The 12,615-nt window shown below is 36.1% G+C and overlaps 1 protein-coding gene across 2 annotated transcripts in view; it reads left to right on the top strand.

Moving 5' to 3' along the window:
• TMEM19 (transmembrane protein 19) overlaps positions 1–11,822 on the top strand; it is a 28,027-nt gene extending 16,205 nt beyond the window's left edge. For both annotated transcript variants that reach the window (XM_063322937.1, XM_063322936.1), the window contains exons 3-7: positions 3,618–3,731; positions 5,290–5,427; positions 5,746–6,000; positions 7,095–7,304; positions 10,095–11,822. In XM_063322937.1, the coding sequence (XP_063179007.1) occupies positions 3,618–3,731; positions 5,290–5,427; positions 5,746–6,000; positions 7,095–7,304; positions 10,095–10,258 (881 nt within the window). In that variant the 3' untranslated portion in view covers positions 10,259–11,822. The remainder of the gene's footprint in view (positions 1–3,617; positions 3,732–5,289; positions 5,428–5,745; positions 6,001–7,094; positions 7,305–10,094) is intronic.
• Positions 11,823–12,615: the final 793 nt, after the last annotated feature.

Genomic DNA, 12,615 nt, shown 5'->3' with positions numbered 1-12,615 from the left:
GTTTTCTGTGTGACAAGGAGGATAACAGGTAAGCCATTTGTGCCTAGATGTTAATACTAAACTTGAAATGACTTATTTCTTGTCAGTTCCCAAAAAGCAGTATACTTTCCAAATACAGAAGCTTAGATTAAGTATAATTGTTTTTATATGAAAGCAAGGAATTGATAGATTTAAGCCATGTAATATATTGCAATTGTTAGCTCTGTGAGAAAACTGATAAGCTACAATCAAATATTTTAATAGCTGTAACACGGGAAGCTCAGTTTAACTTAATCAGTAAACAAAGTAAAGAGGAAGCTGAGAGCTGTCTTGTTAATTTTACCACCCCTAAATTCCCACGTACTGCTCACTTAGCAAATATGTAAACCTAAAATCCATACTTATGTGAAATCACAAGGCAGGACTTGAGTAACGTAGCGATTCTGTTGCAGCTGCTGTCAGAGAACAGTAATCAGAGGAAGGGATTCCCCAACTATGTGGGGCACATTAACTCATAGAAACAGAAGGGTATCTCCTAGCTTAAATATCTGTCTTCAGTCTATGCTGAGTATACCATGCCAAAAAGAAAATAATTTCTCCTGCAAGCATGTTGTGCCAGCTAAAATAAATTCTTGCCACTAAATCTGTTTGATTGCGCTGTTCTAGATAAAACTGAGAAAAAAGGGGGGACAGTGGGACGGAGAAGTGGAAAAGGATTAGTCTAGAGAATCCTCAGAGAACAAGAAATTTTTGAGAGTAAGTCTGTATTACAAGACGTGAAATTGTTGGATGCAGCTTGCTTTTCAACAAGTCTCTGCAACGCTCCAGACCGAAGTGTGCAGGTAGTTGTCTGTGCCGCTGCCAGGTTGGGAAGAGGCAGTGTGTGCATGCATGTGCGGTGGAGATGGACTGTGCAAAGCGAAGAATAAGAAGTCTAAATCGTCTCTGATTCTCAGCTAAGCCAATTTTTCTGTAGAAACAAACAGGACAAGGAGAACGGCATTAGATAGGTTCAGGCTCGCTTGCGGATAAATATTCAGGTGGAGACCAGACTATCCAACATCTGACTTGGACGTCATGTAGCTACCTTTCCTTAAATACAAAATTTATAGTGTATATTGTTCTTTATTAAAAATTATGATTTGGGAAGCGCAATGGCTTGCTGAAATAAGCTTAATTTCTTAAGTGTTCCTTGTTTCCTTTGAATGTTTCTAGGACTAGCCCTTTTGGTGAAAAATTTAGGGTTCATAAAGTCGTAAGAACATCCATTGTGAAGACAGCGGATGTGTTCTCAGGTCCTGAGGGATGTAAATTCTGCCTGTTGAGGAGATACTTCCTGTGGTGGAGAGAGGGACCCAAGAGTTTGGTTACCATGGGTAAAGGTGAACAGATAGTAATGCGGGGAAAGATGATGAGAAGAACAGAGAGCAGCAGGACAAATATATGTGTTTTACACCAAAGCCGTCTATAATTTATGTACTGCATGACTGAAGAAGTCAGTAGCTTGGTTCATTACGGGCAGGTGATCAGGGGAGCGGAATTACACCATCCAGGTTACTTAATATAGTCTAATCTTTTTTGGAAATTAAATGCCTTTCACCCTGTCAAAGGATAAATAGATGGATAGAAGTTGTAAAATCACAGTTATAAAATCATAGTGTCTCTCTGCTATGACTACTGCGTGCACTTGTAGTCGTCCCATTTCAAAATGCCCATAGCAGAATTAGAAAGGAACAGTGAAAGCAGCCAGGATGATCAGAGCAGGTAACAGCATCCATTTGAAGAGGACTTAAATAGGTAAAGATATTTTAGCATAGAAAGGGGACATTTATATAGGTCATGAATGGTAAGAAGAAGGTGAATAGAAAATCATTATTCAGTTGGTCATAAAATTTACCAGATATCTGATGAAACTTGAGGTAGCAGGATCTTTGTTGTTCGGCTTTTTGAAAGGCTGTTTTCAGCGCATCTAAATCCAGAATTCAGTTCTGTGGGTGGTTGTGGAGATGAAAATAAAATTTTAAAAAGTGGATTGGGCAAACATATGAGGGATTTTAGGAATGCCAACATAAAAGTTCCCAATAAAACGAGGAAGATCAGTCTTTATCTGTTCTTTATACTCTTCCCTTGCACATGTGCAGCTCGCCACTGCCAGATGGGATTCTGAGTCAGGCAGATGTTTGGCTTGATCTGGTTTGGAAGTTCTTGTATTTTCAACCAAGTGTAGTCTGGAGACAATCAAAAAATTTTGGATACCAACGAAAGAGGAATATTTCTTTTTTAAAAATATAAAAGAAGGCCAAGCATCTAAACTTCCTTTCTTGCATCAGTTTAAAGTAGCAGTGATGCTGTGATTAAACTGATGATTTGCTCATAGATGAGGAGAAAGAAGGAATCAGTGTATAAAATAAATATATATCAATATATATATGTGAACTGCAGGACTTCCTGCTGGTTTTATTAGATGACATCAAGTATCACTGTAGCTTGACTAAGCACTTAAATATATTACAGAATATGTAAGTTTTTCAGACTAGAATAAAAAGGATATGGTAGTAATAGTAAAGCTATAAGAACGCAGCCATTAACTAGCCTATATGCATGCTGACATCTTCTTTCCACACAGATGTGAAACTACTTCTTAAGTCTTCTGCCAGCCAAGTAGCAGGAGTCCCTCTATTGACATAGTGTAAAATTCTGATTGATGACATAGACCACAAAGTCACAATATTAGGCACATCCCAGGAATAAGTCAGAATACGTAGGTGATTGAAAAAAGGGATGAAAAAAATGCTTGCTTTTCATAGCCAAGAGCTAGCACGCTAAAGCTTTTGATAAATGAGAATGACTGTTCCTAAAAACACTGGTATTTGGGATGTCTTGAAAAACAAGGTAAAGCTTCCAATGTATTGTGCTAATTTTCCTTCTGTCGCAGTGCTAAAAAGCATTAGTGATCATAGACAGTGTTGTTCGTTCCCTTTATTGTTGCCATCTTTTCTGAAACGTCATAAAAAAAAAATCATCATCATCATAATTAAAAAATCAGATTTGTTCCTCTAGTTACATAGAATTAGTCATAATTTGATCTGAGGGAAGCTCTTGCACTGATTTATTAAAGTTGCTTTGCAGTCTCTTTACATGAGGAATGCTAATGGTTTGTTAACTGGAATTTTAGTTTGAATTTTATTCATATTTGAAACCAAATTCTACATAACTTACTGTGGCTGTATGTTGGTGGTTTTTTTTTCTAAAATCTGAATTTATCTGTTCTATCCAAATCAGATTTCAGATGGTCTTAACATTTTGAATGATAATTTTTGTACTTATAAATCCCTTTTAGAATGGAAAATATCACCATGTTTATTTCTTGTCACACTCACTATTTTTTGGTAATTGATTTTAGCTCATGTAATGTATTTTCTTTTTTCTGTGAAAGCTGAATAGCAAAACTTGAGTAGATAACGGCAGATATTTTGATCATCCATTCGTAAGAATATTTTTCTTCTGAAGCATAAAAAGTTTTAAACTCCACTAAGATCAGATTTTAAATATATACTAGAAGATAACGACTTTTCAGACACAAAGGCATTAAAAAGGCTTATAAGGATCATCTGTGACCCTTTTATTTGATTTATCAGGTACTTTACGACCCATTTCTCCATGGCGCTGGCTTTTTTCAGTCTTGGTTCCACTCATAATTGCTACACAGGGTTTAAAGAAGAAGAGTCTTGATCACAGTGGTGCATTGGGAGGTATGTTTTTTCTGAGACTATTAAGCTAAACATTTAGTAAACTAAATTAAGATCGTTTTTATTGCATGTAATATTCTTTTAAGACTTTATTGCCTAGTTCTTTTATTATAAAAGTGTAAATGTAAGCATATGTACCTTGAATTCATACTGATTTTTTTTCTCATGCCTGTTTGAACAGTCAAGTTAATTTTTGCTGCTGTTTGTAATTCATTTGATTAATATTGTAATTAGATTTATATAAACCCAGAAGATTCTTTTAAACTTCAGTACAGTATGCAGTTAAATTGCATGTTTTGGTTTGACATATAGATGGATTCACATGGAGATAAAGAAATGGCAGAGGCGGTGGTAAAGAATACCATAAAACTGAGCCATGTCAGCAGCCTACCTGCCTGGTAGGAAACCAGTAAAGATGATGGGGTTCTCCTTTCTGTAATATGAGCAGTTCTAGGCGTTTTTTGGCCTCCCAAACATATGACGAAAATTAAATCTGCACTTCACTTCAAGCAAGTGAGCATTTCAACGTAGTTTTTCTTGACCACATGAGAAAAACCCCAATGTAGTGTACAATAGTGTCCATTGAAATCTGATGCAAGATTTCTGGGTGAGGTGATTCACCATTGTCCAGTGACGTTGTCTGAATCGATGGTCAATGGAAAGAAACAGGACCTCAAATCCTTTCCTCCCACGTCACTTATTTTGCAAATCTTGTTCTGTCTGTGTGTTAAGGGGACCATTGTCTAAATTAAAAAAAAAATATTTTTTTCTCTTCTGCTGTGTTTTTACCTCTTAACATAACAGTTCTGCTAGCCAGCTTACATTGGCATTTGCTTTAAGTGCAGCCAATTTTCTTTCAGTCATGAAGAATTGTAATCTCATGGCGGACAGCGAGAATTAGACCTCCTCTGTGAAAGAGGAGATAAAAAAGGAGCACATCCAGGAGCTCAAATCCTTAAGAAAATTACAGAAAGAAAAAGATGGTGTAAAAATCAGAAACGGAAAAAGGAAATGAAGAATAGAAGGGAGAAGTAGCATCTGTTAAGATACGGAGCAGGGTTATCCATGTTATTTTAGAGACCTTGGGGGAAGGATTTGATTCCTAAACTGAAGATAAGCTTGCCGATAGAGACACAGTCACAGCTGTATATATGCTTCTTATAGAAATAACCATATTCTTCAGTCAGAGTACGTAAATTTCGATTATATATCCTTTTGCTCCTTTTATTATTGTTCTGTCTTTTATTTTTGCACGGCATTACTGATTTATGTCAAGAGAAGGTCTTAAAAATCACACACTTTACCAGCAGAAATAAAATTAGCAATTTAGCAATAAAATTTAAGAGAAGACTGTAAAGATAACTGATTTTTTTTTTTCAGTCAGGCTATCTCTGGAATTCTTATACAGGTATTAGGTGCTTCAGTAATTCTCTTATTGCATGATTGTCTTAGGTTTATCATGAAGATACTCTTCATACTCGAGAGATACAAAATACTTAATTGCTTTGAAAAGCAGGGATTGTTACATGAAGGGACTTCATATACTTTTTTTTCTTCATAGGACTGGTGGTTGGATTTATCCTTACAGTTGCAAATTACAGTTTCTTCACTTCTTTGTTTGTATTTTTTGTTACTTCTTCAAAACTTACTAAATGGAAAAAAGATATAAAGAAGCAAATAGATTCAGAATACAAAGAAGGTAAGCCATAACATTTTAATTCTTTCAGATCCCATGTGGAAAATAACTACTTCATGTTCCTTTTCCTTTCAAAGGGCCAGATGAGAGGTAACATCCAGAGTATGGAACACTGTTGTTGTGCCCCCCCTCTATCCCCATCCCTATGATCCCAAGGAACTTTGCTTTTGTTCTGTTTAATAAATTGCTATCTGGTTTCTGTTTTGAAAGTGAGTCTTTTTTAATTTAACTTTATATATGTGTATTTTGCTTTTGTCTCATGCTGTTGCCTGACAAGGTATTTTGCCTGAAAATACTAAAATTTAGTTTTTGTCACTTTAGGTGGACAGAGGAATTGGGTGCAAGTATTCTGTAATGGTGGTGTTCCTACTGAGCTGGCTGTCTTATATATGATAGAAAACGGACCAGGTGAAATTCCTATCGACTTTTCAAAGCAATACACAGCATCATGGATGTGCTTATCGCTTTTGGGAGCTTTGGCATGCTCTGCTGGTGATACATGGGCTTCAGAGATTGGTAGTGTTATGAGTAAAAGCAAGCCAAGGTTGATAACAACCTGGGAAAAGGTTCCAGTAGGTAAGGTGTTATCTGTTCTACATGTTTGTAATATTTTACTTAATCTGTTTCTGTTTTGAATTATGTATCCAACTTGAAAAGTTCCATAAAAGCCCCAGAAAAACAAACGTTGGAAGTCTGGAATTAGAAAATGTTAACAGGAATGCATTCTCCGAAACGGAATATACTCAGTTGCGTTTCTGTTGCATCTTGTTGGTGAGATGCACCAACATAGCATCCAGGGAGCTAAAATCATTCTTAGTGAATGCCGTCACTTCTCTGGCACTTTTAAAAGCGTGTTTACAATGCCAATAATATAAAGAATGCAAGTTATCAACTGTATTTTTCAGACATTAGAATTTTAATCAGTGGAAGAATATATATATTCAATACAGACACTACAAAAATTCCATCAAATTGCTCATTTCCTTTCATATGTTATCAAGGGTGGGTAAAGTGGACCTTCTGTCTGTCAAGTCTTGTCTACACAGTGGATGACACTGCTACCTTAGGGCAGTGTGTCTTTTTTGAGTCTTGCTGGCATGTTGATCTGCGATTCAGATCTTGTGGGATAGAATTTAAATGCACGGACATTTTTTTTCCTCTTTCTAAGCTTTCTTCAGATTTTTATTCACTGAGCAGCAAATCATCTTCCTTTCTATGGATTTTGTTCTTTCTTTGAAATGTGTTGGTGAAATATCTATCTTGGTATACTTCTGAAAGAGGCATTGCTTTAATAGCATGCACATCTCAAGCTCTATTTTTTGGAACAAATGTCTTTTTTCTTATCCCATCCCCCACACCTTACAGCAGACAAATGCAAGGTGACATTGAGAAGTGTACTATCTGGTTTGATTTAATTTAATGCTAGTGAATATTTCTAGATAACTAGCCTTAGAGACAGGAAAAGTAATAGTAATAGGCTGTAATGGTACAAGTTATGCTTCGCAGCAGCTTAATGGGAATTGTAAATAAAAGCTATGTTAGCAGAGCCTTGTGGATATAAGGAGGGGGAAGATCGCTATTAATGCAGTTTTGATTTCATATAAAAGATTTGAACAAATACAAGTGTTTAAGAAAAAGTTTGTAAATCAGCTTGGTTTCGTTTGATTTAGGTACTAACGGAGCAGTTAGTTTCGTGGGCCTGCTTTCAAGTTTGCTTGGGGGCATGGCAGTAGGTATAGCCTACTTCATAACACAGCTCATTTTCGTGACTGATCTGGAAATATCTGCTCCACAATGGCCCATTATTGTGTTTGGTGCAGCAGCTGGACTTCTAGGATCAATTGTTGATTCATATTTGGGAGCTACGATGCAATACAGCGGTAAGATTCTTCTCTTTTTTTTTTTCTCTTTTTTTTTTTTTTTCTGCCCTCTCCTAATGTGACCTAAAAATGGACTTGAATTTCAAGAAGGGCTGAGGACATGATTTTTAAATGGAAAAAATACAGAATTAGCAACACAAAGGACAAAAGGAGCCAAAGTGATAGATGTGATAATGAAAACAGGAGCAAGGGCACTTGGTCCTTTTCCACATTTTGATTTATTTATCTTATGTTACTGTCTTGTTGATGACTGAAAGAGACCGGAGATCTCCAGCATGTTACTTTGGGAAAAGCAATTGCTGCCCTCTCCTTTTCTGTATATCTAATTCTGGTAACATTTTATAAGAGAAAATGTCAGCTTAATTTTAGCCGTTTACTCAGATTAAGTTGTACTGGAAAAGCTCCATTTCTTACCCTGAAGACTTAGTAATAGTCTTAGCTTTAAGAATTAAATAAGAGGAGCTCTAGAAGATGGGCACAACATTTTACATTCTTCTTTTTCTGTAAGTTAAGCTTATCGCAAACTAGCTGTGACTTTAAAAAAAAATTTAAAAAATCATGTCCATTTTTAAAGAAGTTGTTGGCTGGCTGCTTCTAAATAACTTCAGTATTTACTTACTCTTTGTTCTTAACAGTCGTCGTCTGTGAATAAACGCTGCAGACAACCTTTAGGCTAAACTGTAAACTTTATGTTTAAAAATTGTTTACAGACCATATCTGACACTATTCTGTTTAACAGCTGGTTTACAGAGAGAACTTAAGTTTTCAGATTTTGTTGTCAGTATACTTACTTGTTGGAAGTCGAGGTTTGAGTGTGCAGATGAACTGCCCGAGAGATACAAGTCCTTCAAATCTACTATCACAGTGAGAACTGCAAACTGTTGTCGATGCTGTGTATTTGGCTTCCCAGCAGTTTTTATGCTCTATTTTTCTGTAGCGTCCAAAATATAATGGAGTGTTTAATCCATTTGAGGAATTTTTAGATATAATATTTCTGTACTAAAGAGGAAACACTTAAGCACTCAGACAGTATTTCATGCTCCTAATGAGGCAGATGCATTAAGAGAATTTGGTAAACTTAGCTAATGCATGCCAGCATTTATCAGCATCTATTTTTTCTTCACTTCAGATATTTTTCCATGCTCAGCAACTTACTTTGCTAGCTGGAGCAGGGACAAGTGTGCAAGTTCCACAGTTTCTTTTACAAATTTATAAGCACCGCTGGAGTACATATATTATATACATGTTACGCTATGGTATATATGCTGTGATATAGATGCAATAGTGCTGCTCACGTGATGCATGCTGTTAGGTTTTGTGTCCCTCTTTAACCCACTTTTCCAGTCCTCACTCAGTGTGAGTCTCATAAGAAATGCGCTAGTCTCTTTGCAGCATCTTGAAAAACAATAAATAAATATGGCTGTGGTAATAAAGAATTGTGTCTTTAGTCTGTGATACCCACTGTTTCTAAGAGAAAGTCCTTCCCTGCCCACACCTTTATTAAGTAAAACTGTGTTTGAACAGATGCGCAGAATTAGATTCAAATTCTCCCACGTTATCAGTCTGAAACCATAGCCACTCTGTAAATAACCAAGCTAATGGAAAGACTCACTGTTACCTCTCCTGTCTGTTTATGCTCTGAATCCATGCTTTGTGTGCGTTTGAGGTATTTATTTATAAAAAGTTATTCCCAGTTTTTCTCTCAAGAAAACTTAAGACATAGCAAGTGTTACAAGTTAAACTATCAGGCTTTGAAGTTTGATTTTTCTGTAGCTCTTTTGCATTAACCAAAACTAGGTTTAAATGTACAATCAAAGGTAAAGTAATACCAGCTATATACCTGCCAAGTGGGTTTGTGGTGTGGGGAGTTTTAAGTTTTGTCTGAGGTGCTGAATTTTTTTTTTTGTAATAAAGCAGCAACTCAAATTTCCATGTTGTGGGTATTAGCAGATATTCATATCTACAGAGAAAAATTATGTTAATATAAAATATACTGATTTGTTTTGGAATGTTTCTTCACGTCGATCTTAAAAGTGTGCATACGCACATACCCAGTTATACTTCATTATAGTGGGAGCTGGCATTAAAATCAAGTATTTTATGCATTTATCCTAGTATTTTATGCATTTATCAGCATATAGAATAATGCAGCTGGACAAAGCATAAGGTAACGGTGTGTGTACAGTAACAGCTAATGAAACAATGCTAGAGTACTGATAATGCAGACACAGAGCAAGAAATGGCTTCTGTACTAGGAAAAAAATCCAGCTGCTGGTAGTATAAAACTGCTGTGTAAATAGAAATGATAAATTCAGCCTCTGTAAGGAGCTTATTTTCTGTCAGATTAAGTATTAATGTGATTTCCATAATTTTCCTTTGAAAACAAACACATCTTGAGGAGGAAATATATATTGCTAGTACGTTGTTTCTGTTCTGTTCAAAACAGCATCCCTTGCCTTAGAATTTCTCTTGAAATAGCTTTTTCCTCTTCTGATTTAGCTTGTTTCATTCCTTTCTTTGCTATGAAACTACATAAAGAGAGAAGCAGACTTGACAGAAGCGTAATTTTTCAAAAGAAGTAACTTCTAATGTAAAGTATTGCATTTATATCCCATTCTTTGAAGCTACCAGATTAAACTAACTGCAATTTAGTTTAGTCTGTTGCTGTCTTTTCTTAGAGGTTTAACACAGTAATGGTAAATTAAATTTAGGAAGTTGCATGCACTCCGTTACTAAGTTTCTTTTCAGCTTGGTTGACTTTGTAAAATGAAGTCTCTTATCTTTTCCCAGGTTTTGACCAGAATATTGGCATGGTTGTCAGCTACCAAACAAAAAACTCCAAGCACATATCTGGAAAACCTATATTAGACAACAACACAGTAAATCTTTTTTCTTCTATAATAATAGCTTTGGTGCTTCCAAGCATGTCATGGTTTTTCTGGCCCAGGCGTTGAAATTGTTTAAAGTTTTCTGCATGTGATTCAGTTATGTTCAGTCTTATTCAAAGACTCGGAAACGTTTTCTTTGAACTCTCTTGAAGAGAGATCTGAAACTTTCAGAGAGCCAAAGGACTTTCCATCTCAACTTCTGAAGGCTGCAAGCGTCACACGGCAATTGGCATCTGTCAGGGCAAGGAAGGGGTTTTGTCAATATGCTCTTGCTGCGCTTTAAGTGGACGTAGATGGTGAAGCCCTTCATTTATCCTCATGGAGCTGAAAGGTTGGCGTCTATGTTCTTTCCAGTCCCCAGCATCTGGAAGGGCAAGAAGCTGGAAATAGAAGTCTAATCTACATCAATCAACGTGACGAAGCATTGCGGCTATTGTCCAAGCCAGACATAAAGTATGCTGCCTACAGCTCTATGTAGACAGTGGTAACATGGGTGAAATGGGTGAATTCTGGTATTTGCCATAATCTACAGTATGTAAGGTTTTATGGAAATTAATTACTTTGCGGGGGGGAGGGGTGAAGAGAGAAGTAAGCCTTGTTGCCTATTCTGGGTCCTGATACTGTCTCCACTTCCCTGGGAATAGGATTGGTAAAAGCGATGCTACTACATAATGTTTGAAGCAAAAGACTAAATTTAAAATAAAAACTCACTAGTTTTTCCAGTAAGAATAATAAATTTTTCTGTGCTTTTTGGACATCTTTATTTCAAAACTAATTATATTTATGAAGATTGTCAATACTGTGGTACTTATTAAATTATCTAAAATTAAAGAATACAGTTGTGAATTCACATCCATCTCTTCAGAAATAGGACATTTTTTTCATAAACATAGAATTGTTCCTAAAGTTTAGCAATCTGACCAAACTATATTCTTTGGTTCTTTCTCAGCAGTGGAACTGTTTCCCAATTTGTTTGAGGTTGCTATTCAGAGATGATGGCTTCAACCAAAGAAGCCACAGAGGTTGTCCTCGTAGTGAATGGGGAAAATTTCACAAAGTATTTCAGACTGGGAATTTAACTTCTGGTGCTCAGGATCCTGTGTTAGGTGATTCCATCTGGTGATTCCATCTTCCATCATGAATTTATAAAGAGGTGAAAGTAATTTAGCCAGCACAGATTGTGTTTTAAACTTAGTTACCCTCATAATAACTGTCACTGTCAACATTCAGAAGGTGGAGCCCATACTGTTAACTTATAAAGCTTTTTCTTTTTATCTTTAGAGATAGGTATTTTGTATTGAACATTTTTTTATAAATGTCTTGTGTATGTTGCCTGTCTTAATTCACTTGAATTGTGCATTATGTCACCTTTTATGGGAGTATTCAAAAATTTTAACACCTTCCATATTGAGTTTACTCTTTCGAAATCTGGTCTATATAAATCTGGAATTTATCACTGGAAGTAGTTTACTGCGTTATCCAATTATAAAGATGAGATTTCAAACTAGTGAAAGCTTTCTGAAAAGAACAAATTGTGTGGCTGCTGTATGTCTGTTCCTGGGGCAAGGCGCAAAATTATAAAAGGAATATATGCACTTAAATTGTAACAATAAAACACTTGAGATTCTTATGCATTGTTTGGATTTATGCTGCTGCTAAATAAACACTGTATTAGTTGTCTTAATATTTTATTAATACTGTTGCGACTTCTAGAATTAAGACAGACATGATTTTTGTAAGATACTTTTTCTTTCAATTAAATGCCTAATTTTTGTGTTCTTTTGATTTCTGAAACAAAGCGTACTTTCAAACACTGAAGTAGACCTGGTCAGCTTTTCCCTGCTGTTTAATATGGGTCTCATATTAAAAACAGCTTGCCATAGTGAGAGGACATCTGTGATTTTAAATTCATAGCGGCGTGAAATGCTTTGATCAGTTACCATAGGAATGAACGTGATCTGAATCAGGTAGGACCTTCGAAGGCCATTATTCAGAATTTTTTCTTTGTCTTGTCTTAGTGATGACACTGAGTTGCTTTTGGAATCCCCACTCCTAAATCTACAGTAGTTAGATCCAAGCACTCTTGAAGTCTAAAAAAGGATGGTGTTAACTCTGGGTATATTACATAGAGTGAGGTATAGCTTACACAAATTTTTTACGTTTAACTATTTAGTAGCTGTAAAATTGTTAGCTGGGGGGGGGGAGTAGGGGATACAAGGGAGAAGTTAAAGTATGTGAGAAATTGCTTGTCAATTGGTGTGTGTCACTAGGAGCAGTTAATGAGCTCAGAAAGGAGCAGACAGGGACACCACCTGTCCACCTGCTACCTGGCGAGGGAGGAAATGCAGGAGCTAGGATAAAAGCAAGGAAACCGATAGATCTGAAGGTGCAAAATAGGTCACTGCAGTAAGCAAATTTAATTC

Source organism: Chroicocephalus ridibundus, chromosome 1 (assembly GCF_963924245.1).
Source record: "Chroicocephalus ridibundus chromosome 1, bChrRid1.1, whole genome shotgun sequence".
Taxonomy (NCBI): Eukaryota; Metazoa; Chordata; class Aves; order Charadriiformes; family Laridae; genus Chroicocephalus; species Chroicocephalus ridibundus.
The sequence above is the reverse complement of the archived record's forward strand: the minus strand, read 5'-3'. Positions and strand labels throughout refer to the sequence as shown.